At 40.9% G+C, this 12,978-nt stretch overlaps 1 protein-coding gene across 3 annotated transcripts in view; it reads right to left on the bottom strand.

Annotated features, from left to right (window-relative positions):
* Nucleotides 1–12,978, bottom strand: part of NEBL (nebulette) — a 513,560-nt gene that overhangs the window by 497,560 nt on the left and 3,022 nt on the right. For all 3 annotated transcript variants that reach the window (XM_033931321.1, XM_033931319.1, XM_033931322.1), the window contains exon 2: nucleotides 10,217–10,311. In XM_033931321.1, coding sequence (XP_033787212.1) covers nucleotides 10,217–10,311 — 95 coding nt within the window. The remainder of the gene's footprint in view (nucleotides 1–10,216; nucleotides 10,312–12,978) is intronic.

Genomic DNA, 12,978 nt, shown 5'->3' on the forward strand with positions numbered 1-12,978 from the left:
CACCCTTCTGCCGTTGCTCTCGGCGCCGCTCAAACCGCCGCACATACCGCAAGCCGACGCACGCACACAACACTCGACGCAAATCGAACACGGCCACGGAGTCACACAACACGGAGTCAGGGATCACGGCATTTTAAGTGCGCATGCGCGGTTAGGGTTTTATTATAGAGGATTCCCAATCAGAAACCTCTCTAGTGCATTTAAAGTAATTCTAACTCTCACAGAGATCTTTCTCGGTGGTTTGTTTAACCCATGGCTTAAAACTTTGACAGGATAACCTGATCAAGGCAGTCTTGATGGTGTCAAACTGTTTCCACTTTATAGGTGGTATATAAGAAATCTACAAGTTCAAAGACTATTAAAGTAATGTGCATTCATGTACAGTAGGTATTTTTCTGGTCCTCGAGGGCTCACAATAAAACCCCCCTCCAAAAAAAACAAGGACAGGAAAGGGAGAGGAGATGGGATTTCATAACAACGAGGCCCAGGCCACTGATGCTATGCACTACTGGGAGGCAGCAAAGGCAGTGTTAAGGGCGATATTAAAGCACATGTGACTGCACGCAATAAACAATTTTCCCAGAACACATCTCAGTTGGAAGGAACGAGAGTTGTATCAAGCCGGGAGAAAGTATATCCAATTGCAGTCTAAGAGTGATTTGGAAACTTGGCATACCACTAAAGTGCCATTACAAACTCTCTTACATGAAAGAACTATGCAGAAGCTCATATATTGCAAATATAACTTTCATAACCATGGCCATAGAGTGGGGAAATTATTAGCTAGTCTAGTGAAGAGTAAAGGAGGCTCTCGAAATATACCAACCATGAGAGATGGGCAAGAGGTATCTTAAACAGCCACTTCCAGAATTGCTGCGATACTACATACTCACTTTTCCCAGTCCTATTGTCACAGAAAGTTTGTTGATCTTTCTGAAATATATTCTTATTTTCAAAGGTCCATGATGCCCTGGATATCACCTGCAGCTGTAGTGGTGTTGAAAGTAGCTATACAGCCTAAGGAATTATTGTCTATTTTGGGAGCGGTGAAATGTGGCTCTGCTCCAGGGCCTGATGGCTACACAGAAAAATTGTATACAATCTTGCAATGTCAGCTTTCTAAACCTTTATTGGATTATTATGGGGTGAGTAAAGTGAAGGGATCCCTCCTGTTGTATGATAATGAGGCTCTAAAATGTCTTATTCCTAAACCTGGTAGAGCTTTAGACACCTCAGCGGCTTATAGGCCTATATCACTAATCAATATTGATTTTAAACTTCTCTCTAAGAGGCTGGCAGAACGTCTGTCCCAATTATTTTCCCACCATGATACACCAAGATCAGGTGGGATTTGTAAAGGGCTGCGATTCGGTGATCAACATTAGGAAATTGTTGATGGCTCAGGAATGCTGCCGTGTGAAGTGTCGGCTATATTGGCTAGCTTAGACATTGAGAAAGCTTTTGATGAAGTGAATTGGCAGTTCCTGTTTCACACTTTGGAATATGTGGGGATCTTTGGATGATTTTTAGAGGAAATTAAAATGTTATATCACCAGCCGCCTCATTGCTTGTTAATGGCACCTACTCACAATTCTTTCCAATACGAGTAGGTACTCATCAGGGTTGCCTACTCTCTCCCTTGTTATGCATGGTTCGTATGGAGGAGGGTATCCAAGGAGTTATTGTTAAAGGAACCATGTTCAAGGTGTTAGCGTTTGCAGACGATCTGCTTTGTATTCTTAAGCCCCACAGTCCTCCTTGAGTCTCCTTCTCGAATTGGCTCAAGAATATGGAACACTCTCAGACTTTACCATTAATAACCAAAAATCTCAGGTTTTACTAGTGATGGCTCAGGCCCAGGAGAAGTAGTGGGGAGACTTCCCTTTGACGTGGGCTGAGGATGCATTGAAGTATTTGGGCAAAATGATCTCTACACGGCTGGGGGAGCTTTATAAATTGAATGTGGTTCTTATGCTACAGGATACACAACATAAATTAGAGTTGTGACAGTCGCTGCCCTTATCTTTTTTGGGGTGTGTTCATGTCTACAGTATGATAATACTGGGATGGTTGTACAAATTTCAAATGTTGCTTTTGTATCTCTCTCGGAGGGATAAGAAACATTTGCATAGATTAATCCAGAAATTTTTGTGGCATGGGAAAAAAAGCCTTAAAGCGATGCAACCTAGAGATAGAGGGAGGGCTTGGACTACTGAATATAAAATATATTATGGTAGCTAGCAATATGAGACATCTTAATGACTGGTATTGAAAATCTGCACTGTTTTCTATTACTAATGTGGAAACTCAACTTTACATTACATTAGTGATTTCTATTCCGCCATTACCTTGCGGTTCAAGGCAGATTCCAAAAGGAGTTATCTGGCCATTTCCAGAGAAATTAAAGAGGAGAGCAGGTTACTTCAGAGAATTGGGACAAGTCTTGTGGTGTTAGTTTGTCTTCAATGATTTCTTGAATAGCATGGTTTTTATTTCTTTTCTGAAAGATTTGAAGTCTGGGGTCGTTATCAGTAAATTGGAGAGTTGGTAGTCTAGTTTTGCTGCTTGTGTGGCTAGTAGGCCATCGTACAGTTTTTTTCATTTGACGTCTCTGATTGGGGAATGCGTGAACGGTTTACTCGTCAGTTCGTTTTAGAGCGCTTCTACATACCTCCCCGGATGAGTTATCAGTGTGTCTTAAGGATTATATATTACTGCATCTCCTGCGTACCACTTGCAAATGGTACTTCTTGAAGCTATCGTCCTCCATAACCCCTTATCTCTCCATTCGGAATAATCCCGAGTTCCAGCCTGGAATGGACAACAAGGTGTTTGTGGAATGGGAAAGAAAAGGCATATGCTCTATGTTTTAACTATGGCACTATGAAATCTTCTGTGGACCTAGTGCAGGAATTTTGACTCCGGCAACGGGATCTTTTTGTTTAACTGCAGTTGTGACATTATTTGCAGTCACTGTCTAAGGAGCACTGGTCGGAGGAGGAACAGGAACGTCTTTCTACCTTATACTCTCTTGGATCCCTGCACAAGGTGTCTCTCAGTTGTCATCATGCAGCACTTTGGAAGGCGGCACCTCCAACATCTTATAAAGTGCTGGAGGAAAGCAGGTCAGAGGATTTGCAGACTAATATATCGGAGGATTTAATACATGTTTGTATGAAATGTTATTCCAACATCCCAGATAGGGCGTCTTTATGTGAAATCCAATATAAATTCTTACCGAGACTTTATACTGTATATCACCACATTTGGGCCTTTTGGGCAAATTGGGACATATGTTTTGGCATTGCTTCACAGTAAAAGGTTTTTGGACTGAACTGATTACTTTTGTTAGCTGGTGCTCAAAAGGTTAACCCACCAGGAGAAAAATACATTAAGTAAATGAAGGAAAGGATCTCAGAATTGCCATTCCGTGGATAATAATAAAATTAACCAACTAAGGAATTGTGGCAGGAGTATCTTTCATAGATCCAAAAACCTTCATACTAACAATGTGTCAAATTATAACACGTTTTAGAAAATTTTCTTTCATTTACTACTTGAAATATTTTTTTGTTTTTGAATTTTTCTTTTTATAAAATCAATAAATATAAGAACTCAAGAGTGAAACGACTTAAACAGCGTGAGCTTAGGTGGATTCACCGTTTAAAAACAATGCATCCCCTTGGTCTTAATACTGTTATGGATTGGTCAGTTTTCATTTAAATCCATTTAAATTTTTTCATTCACCTTAAATTTTTTGGGTTCTGTTTGAAAAAGTAATGGGAACTTTTAAACCAATGAGAACACGAGTATGCTTTATCTCTCACTGCGCAGGCGTTGGCGTTCAGTCAATAAAAGCGCCATTTTGTAATATAGCTTTGTGATAGAATTTCTCTAACGATAAAGCTACACGTAAGGTTTTGTAGATAAGTTGGTATTTTATATACGATTATCTTTAAGAAGTTAATATCTTCTTCTTTTTTTGTGATTTCAGCTTCAGCCCAACTTTGAAAACCCTGATGAAGCCGCTTGTTTAGCGGCGAAACGGGTCCCCGTTGGAAGGGGCTCTAGCAGTTGTTTGATCAATACCGCTAGATGACAAAAGCTAAACAGATAAGTGCTTTTGTTTTCAATATAATTCTAAGAATGCTATTTGCACAAAGTTTTTTGCACAAATATAGATAAAAAAGAGATCTGTTTATAGCTATTTGCACTATTGGGTTCTCATATTTATTGATTCTATAAAAAGAAAAATTCAAAAACAAAAAAATATTTCAAGTAGTAAATGAAAGAAAATTTTCTAAAACGTGTTATAATTTGACACATTGTTAGTACGAAGGTTTTTGGATCTATGAAAGATACTCCTGCCACAATTCCTGAGTTGGTTAATTTTATTATTATCCATGGAGTGGCAATTCTGAGATCCTTTCCTTCATTTACTTAATGTATTTTTCTCCTGGTGGGTTAACCTTTTGAGTACCTGTTTACTGTGGTTTACCTTTTTCCTTAATTTTTACTACTTTTGTTAGCTGCCAATGAAATCACCAGCTAATGACCTCTCCTACTCTTTTGTTTGGGAATTATAGCATGTCGAAGCCCATGTCTAAAGGGCTGCAATATTTTCTTCATAAAGCGATAACTATTGGAAAGAAAGTACCGTATTTTTCGCACTATAATACGCACCTGACCATAAGATGCACCCTAGCTTTAGAGGAGAAAACCAAGAAAAAAACATTCTGAACCAAATTGTGTACTAATATATACCAGGCTCTGCACCCAGCCCCCCTCACTCCCTGCCAGGCTCTGCGCCCAACCCCACACTCCTTGCCAGGCTTTGCACCCTGTCCCCCCTCCCTACCAGGTTCTGCACCCAGCCCCCTTCCCTCCCTGTCCTACCAGGCTATGCAGCCAGCCCCTCTCCCTACCAGGCTCTGCACCCTGTCCTCCACCCCGTCTAGTGGTAGGCCAGGACAGGGGCAGGTCTAAGTGGTAGGCAGTACCAGCCCCCGGCACCTTTAAATGCTGGTGGTCCAGTGATTGGCAGGAGCGAGCTTTCCACGCTCCTGCCCCTCCCTTGTTGGACAGCTGCCTCCTCATTATTTTGGGGCCAGCGGCGCACAAGGTAGGAGCAAGCTTTTTGCACTCCAGCCTGGGCCCGTGCCGCTCCCTGAATGGCTGCCGTCATTTCTCACGGGACTCATACATACATTAAGGGGGGAATTCAACAAAGAGCACTAGGCACAGTAACCGTTAAAGATGTCCATAGAAATATAATGGGCGTCTTTAGCAGTTAGTGCATGCTAACAAACTTAACTCCCTTTGCTGAATTCCCCCCTTTATTTCCTTATTTAAAAATGTATAAACTGCAATATCTCCAGAATTCTAGGCAGCTTACAAAATATCATATATAACAACACATTGCTTTGATTCACAGAACAATTAATAAGAAAATTTTATCACCGATGCAGTATCAGAAAAGTAATCAAGAGAAAGCCTTCTTTTGATGTTCTTAATCTATCGGTTTTACTGCTTTTGCTTATGCTGATGACATCCAACTATTGCACCCCATTGATCCAGGAAACCCAGACGAAATACTGACAATCAATAATAAATTAGACTCAATAAAAAATGGCTTAACACCAACAAATTAGCCTTAAATATCAAAAAAACAAAATCTATGCTATTCTCTTGGAAAAAGGACATTTCATTGGATACTACCTTTGTCCTAGACAACATTCCCTTAGATTCCGTTTCATCGTTAAAAATCTTAGGTATTATCGTGGACGACAAGCTTTCATTTCATGAAAACATAGGGAATACAGTTAAATCATGTTTTTGTAAATTACGTATGATACGTTCTATATCCAAGTTCCTTACACCTAAGTCCATCAACATATTGATTCACTCGTTGATAATTTCCAAAATCGATTACTGCAATTCCCTTTTTTTTAACATACCACAAAAAGAAAAAAGGAGGTTACAAATTATCCAAAATACCGCAATCAAACTAATTTACAATGCAAAAAAATTTGACGTCACCCCTCTGCTGATAGACTCTCATTGGCTTCCTATTATCCATCGAATTTCGTTCAAAATATTACTGCTAGTTTTCAAATCTATGACCTATAATGAACCCCAGTTCATTACTAGAATGCTCATTCCATACGTTTCACAGACCCTCCGATCAGCTTCAAACAATCTATTAACAGTTCCATCCCTGAAAATAATTGGAACTAGAAGACAAGACATGTTTTCAATTATTGCCCCTCTTTTGTGGAACTCTATGCCCCAGTACATAAGAGACGTAAAGGACCTCATTTCTTTTAAAAGAGCTTTAAAAACTTATCTTTTCAAGGATGCTTTTAACATATGACCCCCAGACTTAGAATTTTTTGCCCCTAGGCTTGACATCCTACAATTTTATTTTTCCCCTTCCTTGAGTTATTTTCCCTTTAATGTATTTTTTCTTCTACAAACATATTGTAACTTTCCCCCCCAATCCTCACGATTCATGTATGTTAACCCAGTATGTTTTTATTTAAAGTCATTGTATTTGTCTTTCTATTTTATTTGAATTGTACATCGCTTAGATATTCAATAAGCGATTTATCAAGCACTAATAAAACTTGAAACTTAATAAGAACATAAAAAAGGTGCATAAGAACTTTCTTAGGCACTTTTTTCTCCCCTACCTGGTATTTGCTGCTCTGGTGCCCACTACATGACACCCTCTCACTAGCCTCAGGTTTTACCTCTGAGGTTCCCCCCTCAGCGCCACCAGCATAATTTGTCTTTCCTTTCCAACAGAAACATTCTGTGGCAACAGAAAACTCCCAATGCAATTTCATTCACACCCACCATTAGCCAATGACCTGCACCTAAAAATACCAACTCTCTTTATTTTAGAGTGGTCCAGACCAGGCTTAATTTGTAGCCTGGTCTGGACTACTATTTTTAAAGAAGTCAGAAAAGCAAGGCCATTCTGCATCAGTACCTCCTTCCCAAGCAGCCTGCAGGGAAGTGGAGGGTAAGTTGTGAGCATGGAGCAAAGCAGAGAACTGTTACTGTAGTGTAATCCCTACTCCATCCCCCCTTTCTCCTGCTGCTTCTGCTTCTGGCCCACCCAAGCCTTTTCTGGCTCCAGAGATCCACTTCCTTTTTTATCTGCACATTAAGTCTTGGTCCAGACTCTTGTCATAATCTCATGCAGGGTGTAATGAGAATGCAGGGTGAGCACTCAAGAGTTCTAGAACTACATGACAACAGAATAGAAGCTGTATCTGCTCCAAATGATTTATTTCCCAAACTGTTAGCAATGGCGAAAAGCACTGAAGCGATCTTTGTGCTGCTGCTACACTTTCATAAATCCCTTTACTATTTCATGTCAGCCACTATAGAAGAGACCCCAATGCATCATGGAAGTTATGGCTGTTCCCTGCAGACTTTCTCACAGTCCCAGCTTCTTCTTTCCTGTCCTGTCTCTCCCTGTGTTTTCTCTCGTCTGCAAATTAATTATCTTTCCTAGGCCTTTCTGTATACAAACAATCCCCGCTCCCTGTTCAATTTGTTTCTACTCTCTCTTCTGTACTTGCCTTGCTCTGCCTCTCTTCGCTAAATTTCCTCACTCTCCCAGTACCTCTATTTTCATTTTGTAAACTGCCTGCCTATAAATGGCTTACGTAGGAGAGAGGTATATCAAACTTTAATAAACTATGGAATAGATATTCAGCTGGTGGCCATCAGCATTTTGCTGAAAACCACAGGTTTTATTCCAAGATATTCAATGCCAGGCCATGTTCAGGCATCAACATTGAATATCCCAACATAGGTGGACAGATATTCAGCACTTATCTAGCTGCAAAGGACCATATAAAGACAGGACTGTGTTTTATGCAGTCCTGTTTATGCAGTTATCCTAGCCAGTTAAGTGCTGAATATTGGCCATTTAAATCACTTTGAAATCTTGAACATAGTAGTTTAAGAGACGATACTCAATGTGTGCCTGGATTTTTTTATCTAGGTTTTACATAATGTTTTCATTCCATAAGTGCACTTCAGTTAAAGGCCCTGTAAAGGAACACCACTGCTATGGAGCAATAATAACCCTAATGATTATTCTTAGCTGAATACTATGAGACCTCCAGGTAAAAGTTGCAAGAGAGCACAGAAGAATCAGAGACGAAGCATCTCTCAAGATGACCGACAGATACTATATCTTCACACAAATTACACATCTATGCATATAACGTGTACACACACGAAATGTGAAGTGACATATTCAAGATTTTTTTTTTAAATGTATCTAGTATGCCCACGTGTATAACACACTATCACATAAGACAGAACTGATGACTCCATTCAGAGAACACACGGATATAACACATGGTGGAACCCCAAAGAGTCAGTAGCACACATTTTGATTTTCACAGCTGTTACCAAGGTAAGAGAAAGGAATTTATTGGGTAATTTTGCATCCAGCATATGCCCTAATCCGTTGATGTTTTTTTGGAGTGATGTATGCAACCAGTAAAAGAAAAAAAATACCAAAACTTTAAAATACATAAATATAATGCACACATGCATATAATGTGCGTGGACCAAAACCTTTGCAAACAAAATCTATAGTGTGTGCATTATGGACCCGATTCTATATATAGTACCAAAAAATTCTGCACCAACTAGAAAGGCACTTAGCGCAATTCTATATAAGGCATGCGTCATACATAGAACCATGCTTGGTGCCAGTGTATGTCACAACTTTTAGATACAACCATTTAGACCAGGGGTAGGGAACTCCGGTCCTCGAGAGCCGTATTCCAGTTGGGTTTTCAGGATTTCCCCACTGAATATGCATGCGATCTATTTGCATGAAATCCTGAAAACCCAACTGGAATACGGCTCTCGAGGACCGGAGTTCCCTACCCCTGATTTAGACCAAGGAAAACCAGCTGTGAATGGATCAGGCTTATTCTATAACCATGTGCATAAATCTGCCCATGCTCCTCCCCTGGTCATGCCCCTTTTCAGATTCACACACTGGAAATGCCATCCACCACTTTATAAAATGTGCCTATTAAAGTACTGCCTATAACTTCTCAATGCCAATTAGTGTCAATTAATAGGTGTCAGTTATCAATTACTCGTATCAGCATCAATTAGGCTTGTTAAATAACGAACGCCCCCTTTTATCAAGCTGCGCTGGAGGTTTATAGTGCAGGCCCACGCAGTAAATGCTCCAGTGCTCACAGGAATTCTACGCATGCATCACTCCAAAAAACATCAATGGATTAGGGCATATGCTGGAGCACTTGCCTCGCCAGCCCATGCTAAAAACCTCTAATGCAGCTTGATAAACTGTGTATGCAAATCAGCTGTGCACACCAATTTGCACGCACAACTTAAGGCACCATATACAGAATTTAGAGGTATATGTGTAAAAATACAGTACTCAGATAGTGAATAATCTTAATATTACACTGGGGAGGTACATAAAGCTTCTCCATGTATTTATCTGAAGGTCCTCTCCCTCTCAAGCACAACTTAGTTTATGTCACTTTCTTACAGGCTAATGATCTGGTTTATTTTTCTTCCTATCTTCTAACAAATAATATGATGCAGAACCGAAACCCTTTTCTCCAAAGCTGCATTAAGCTTTTTTTAATCACCGGCCACTATGGTATTAGCTCCAATGCTCATAGGAATTTTATGACCATTGGAGCTATCATTGCCACTGGCACTAAAAGAGCCTAACGAAGCTTCGTAATAGGGGCCCAATATGATGCAGAACAGAAAACCTTTTCTCCAAACATACCAAATTAAAAGTCTTTACAGGAACGATAGGTGGTTCCTAATTTTCAGCCTTAATGTACTTGACTTGCTGCCAGATCACTTATGTGACCATATTATCTCCAGAGAGATTTTTTTTTTTTAAAAACACACAGAACTGCATTTAAACTGTGAATAAGTGATTTCCAAACACTCCTCTAATTAAACGCTCCAACAGCCATGTTATGAGCCATGCAAACATCAAATCAAAACAAAAGCCTTACATAAGTCCTTGTAGGGCTGTAGAGAACTAACTGCACCACACCTACAAAACAGGGCGAACCAATTTTGCAGAACAGAAACTATATGATTATGGATTTGAAAATCTGCCTAACCTGTTGTGCTCTTGCTACACACTTCTGCCACACCTGACATGAGGAACAACACTTACGCATTGCAGTAGGGCTTCTTTTCATATCCCTTGTAGGTGTTCATGTTTAGAGTCATTTTGCAGACCTCACAGTGGAAACATCCCTTATGCCAATACTGTAAAAGAAATATGTTTGCATTTAGTACAACTCCATACTAGTGTTTTTCTCTGTTCACTTCACTACAAACTTAGAAACATGACAGCAGATAAAGGCCAAATAGCCCACCTAGTCTGCCCATCCACAGTAACCACTATCTCTTTCTCTCTCCGAGAGATCCCATGTGCCTATCCCAGGCCCTCTTGAATTCAGACACAGTCTCTGTTTCTACTGTGTTTCCCCAAAAATAAGACAGTGTCATATATTCATTTGGGGCCCAAAAAAGGCACTAGGTCTTATTTTCGGGGTATGCACATGATCATCTCTCCCTTCTTCTCCTTCACCCCAATTCTTCCCCTTTCCTTTCTCTCTCCCACTTGTGCAGCATCTTTCCTCCCCTCTTTCCCTCCAATCTCCCTGTGCAGAAGTTTGCTCACCTTCTATCCTTCCCACCCTCCCATCCCTGACATCATCAGTAACGCAGCAGAGTGAAATCTTCAACGGACAAGGCCAAGCAGCCTGTTTAGAGTGCTGCTGGCCCGATGCTGCTTCGGTTGAAAGTAGGGCTCGCTCGCGGTCGGCGGGGAGGGAAGGATGGAGGGTCAGCAGCAGTTCAGCTGTGCGGAAGGGGGCCAGCAGGGGGAACCGGATTGAAGTGTTCCTGACAGGCTTATTTTCGGGGTAGGTCTTATTTTCAGGGAAACACGGTACCACCTCTTCCGGGACACGTATTTCCTCAGATTACTCCAGAGCCTATCACCTCTTAACTTCATGCTATGCCCTCTTATTGCAGAGTTTCCTTTAAAATGAAAGAGACTCGACTCATGCACATTTATATTATATAGGTATTTAAACGTTTCTATCATATCTTCCCTCTCCTGCCTATCCTCCAAAGTGTATACACTGAGATCTTCGAGTCTGTCCCCATACACCTTATCACGAAGACCACACACCATTTTAGTAGCCTTTCTCTGGACTGACTCCATCCTTTTTATATCTTTTTGAAGGTGCAGCCTCCAGAATTGTACACAATATTCTCAGAGAGAACGAGAGCCAGAAGGCCTTGAGCATGCGTAGATGCTCAAGGCCCAATCTGGGAAGAGGCAGGATCTTTGGGCACCGGCACCGGCACTGGCACCTCCTATTGGTTGGTGCTGCATGCCGGTGCCACATTAGGGGTAAGCCTTCAGTTTGGGCGGGGGATGCTGGTTTGCGCAGGGGGGGTGAGCGTTTGTGAGGGGGGGCTATGCCGGTTCATGGGGGGGGGCGGCATTTGCAGGCGGGGGAACTCGTAAATCAAGTTAATGCTCAGTTTGCGAGTCACGATTTGCGAAAATGTTTGGCTCATCTTGCAAAACATGGTACTTGTAAACCGAGGTTTGACTGTATATATAAAGAATTAAAGATGTATTAGACCCTGGACATTTTTTGCTTGTTTGGCAAAGTTCTGTGAGATTCTATGGGGATTTCTCATTTATCTTGAGTTCTGGTATACTGAAACTATCATATAATAAACACCTATATAATTTCTATTTGTTGAGCATTTTCACAAATGAGGTTCTTTTTTGGTTCTATTATTGGTTTAAAAAAAAAAGGCCATAACCATGTTAATAGAAAAGAAAAGACACAAGTACTCAAAATTTGTACTTACCTGATTTTAAATTCTCCAAAAGGAAAAAGTGGATGGACTCACAAAGAACCAAAAAGCAATGAAATCAAATATATCCATAATTTAAATCAAGTTACTGACCATTGGAGCAGTCCTATTAAAACTAGTCAAAGTGCAAAATTTATCTCCTCTCCCTCCATACACCCACACACACAGTGAAAGAGTTTAGTCAGTTTTGAGAGTATTCAAGCACCTATGCTTCCAACTCTCCCTAGCTGAATAAATCTCTTTCACAAATATTATTAGTCTCCACGGTTTTCAGGATACTGGATAATCGCCTAGAGTTTCTGAGTGAAACAATCAGGGCCATTAACCATATCTGAACCTCCAGAGCAAAGGATGGTTTCCATTCAAAGGGCATCGCTGCATACCAGCACGCTCACCCCAACAAGAAAATAAAAACCTTAGGAGATTATGAGTATTTGTCCCAGTTCCAGGGAGAAGAGTGGTGCCAAGTGATAATTCAAGGACTTTATGAAACTAAACTTTAGTCATTAGATAGAGATCTTTTCTCATCTCCCTAGGGAAAGCTGTGCTTAGGCAAAAGGGAGCGGGGAAGCACATTTCTCATTGACAGTAACGTGGTTTAGCATTTCTTTCTCTTTTTTACACTAGGTAAGGCAGGGTGGCCCATTCAACCAGGAGCTAAAGGCAACTCCCCGCTCCTGCCTTTATTTAGCAATGCGTCAGTACCAGTAGGTCCAGCACCGTGGCACTGTCAAGCACTGGCACTAACAGCAGCCTCTCGTTCCTTCCGGCGATCCAAGTCTGGGAATTATTATATTCATGTCATCTTGGTGAACCGGAGGACAAGCCATCATGCCTGCAAATAAGTGCCTTCTAAAGCTTTCCTAAGCCAATTTCTGCCCGTTACTTTTATTGCCCAGGGTGGGAGGGGGGAAAGGAGGAGAGAAAATATCTTCTTATTATGACCTTGCTAAACAAATTTAGGGTTCCTTTTACAAAGGCACGCTAGCGGGGTTAACGCGCGTGACTTTTCATCACGCGCTAACCCCC

The sequence above is a fragment of the Geotrypetes seraphini genome, chromosome 2 (assembly GCF_902459505.1).
Source record: "Geotrypetes seraphini chromosome 2, aGeoSer1.1, whole genome shotgun sequence".
In the NCBI taxonomy this organism is placed as follows: Eukaryota; Metazoa; Chordata; class Amphibia; order Gymnophiona; family Dermophiidae; genus Geotrypetes; species Geotrypetes seraphini.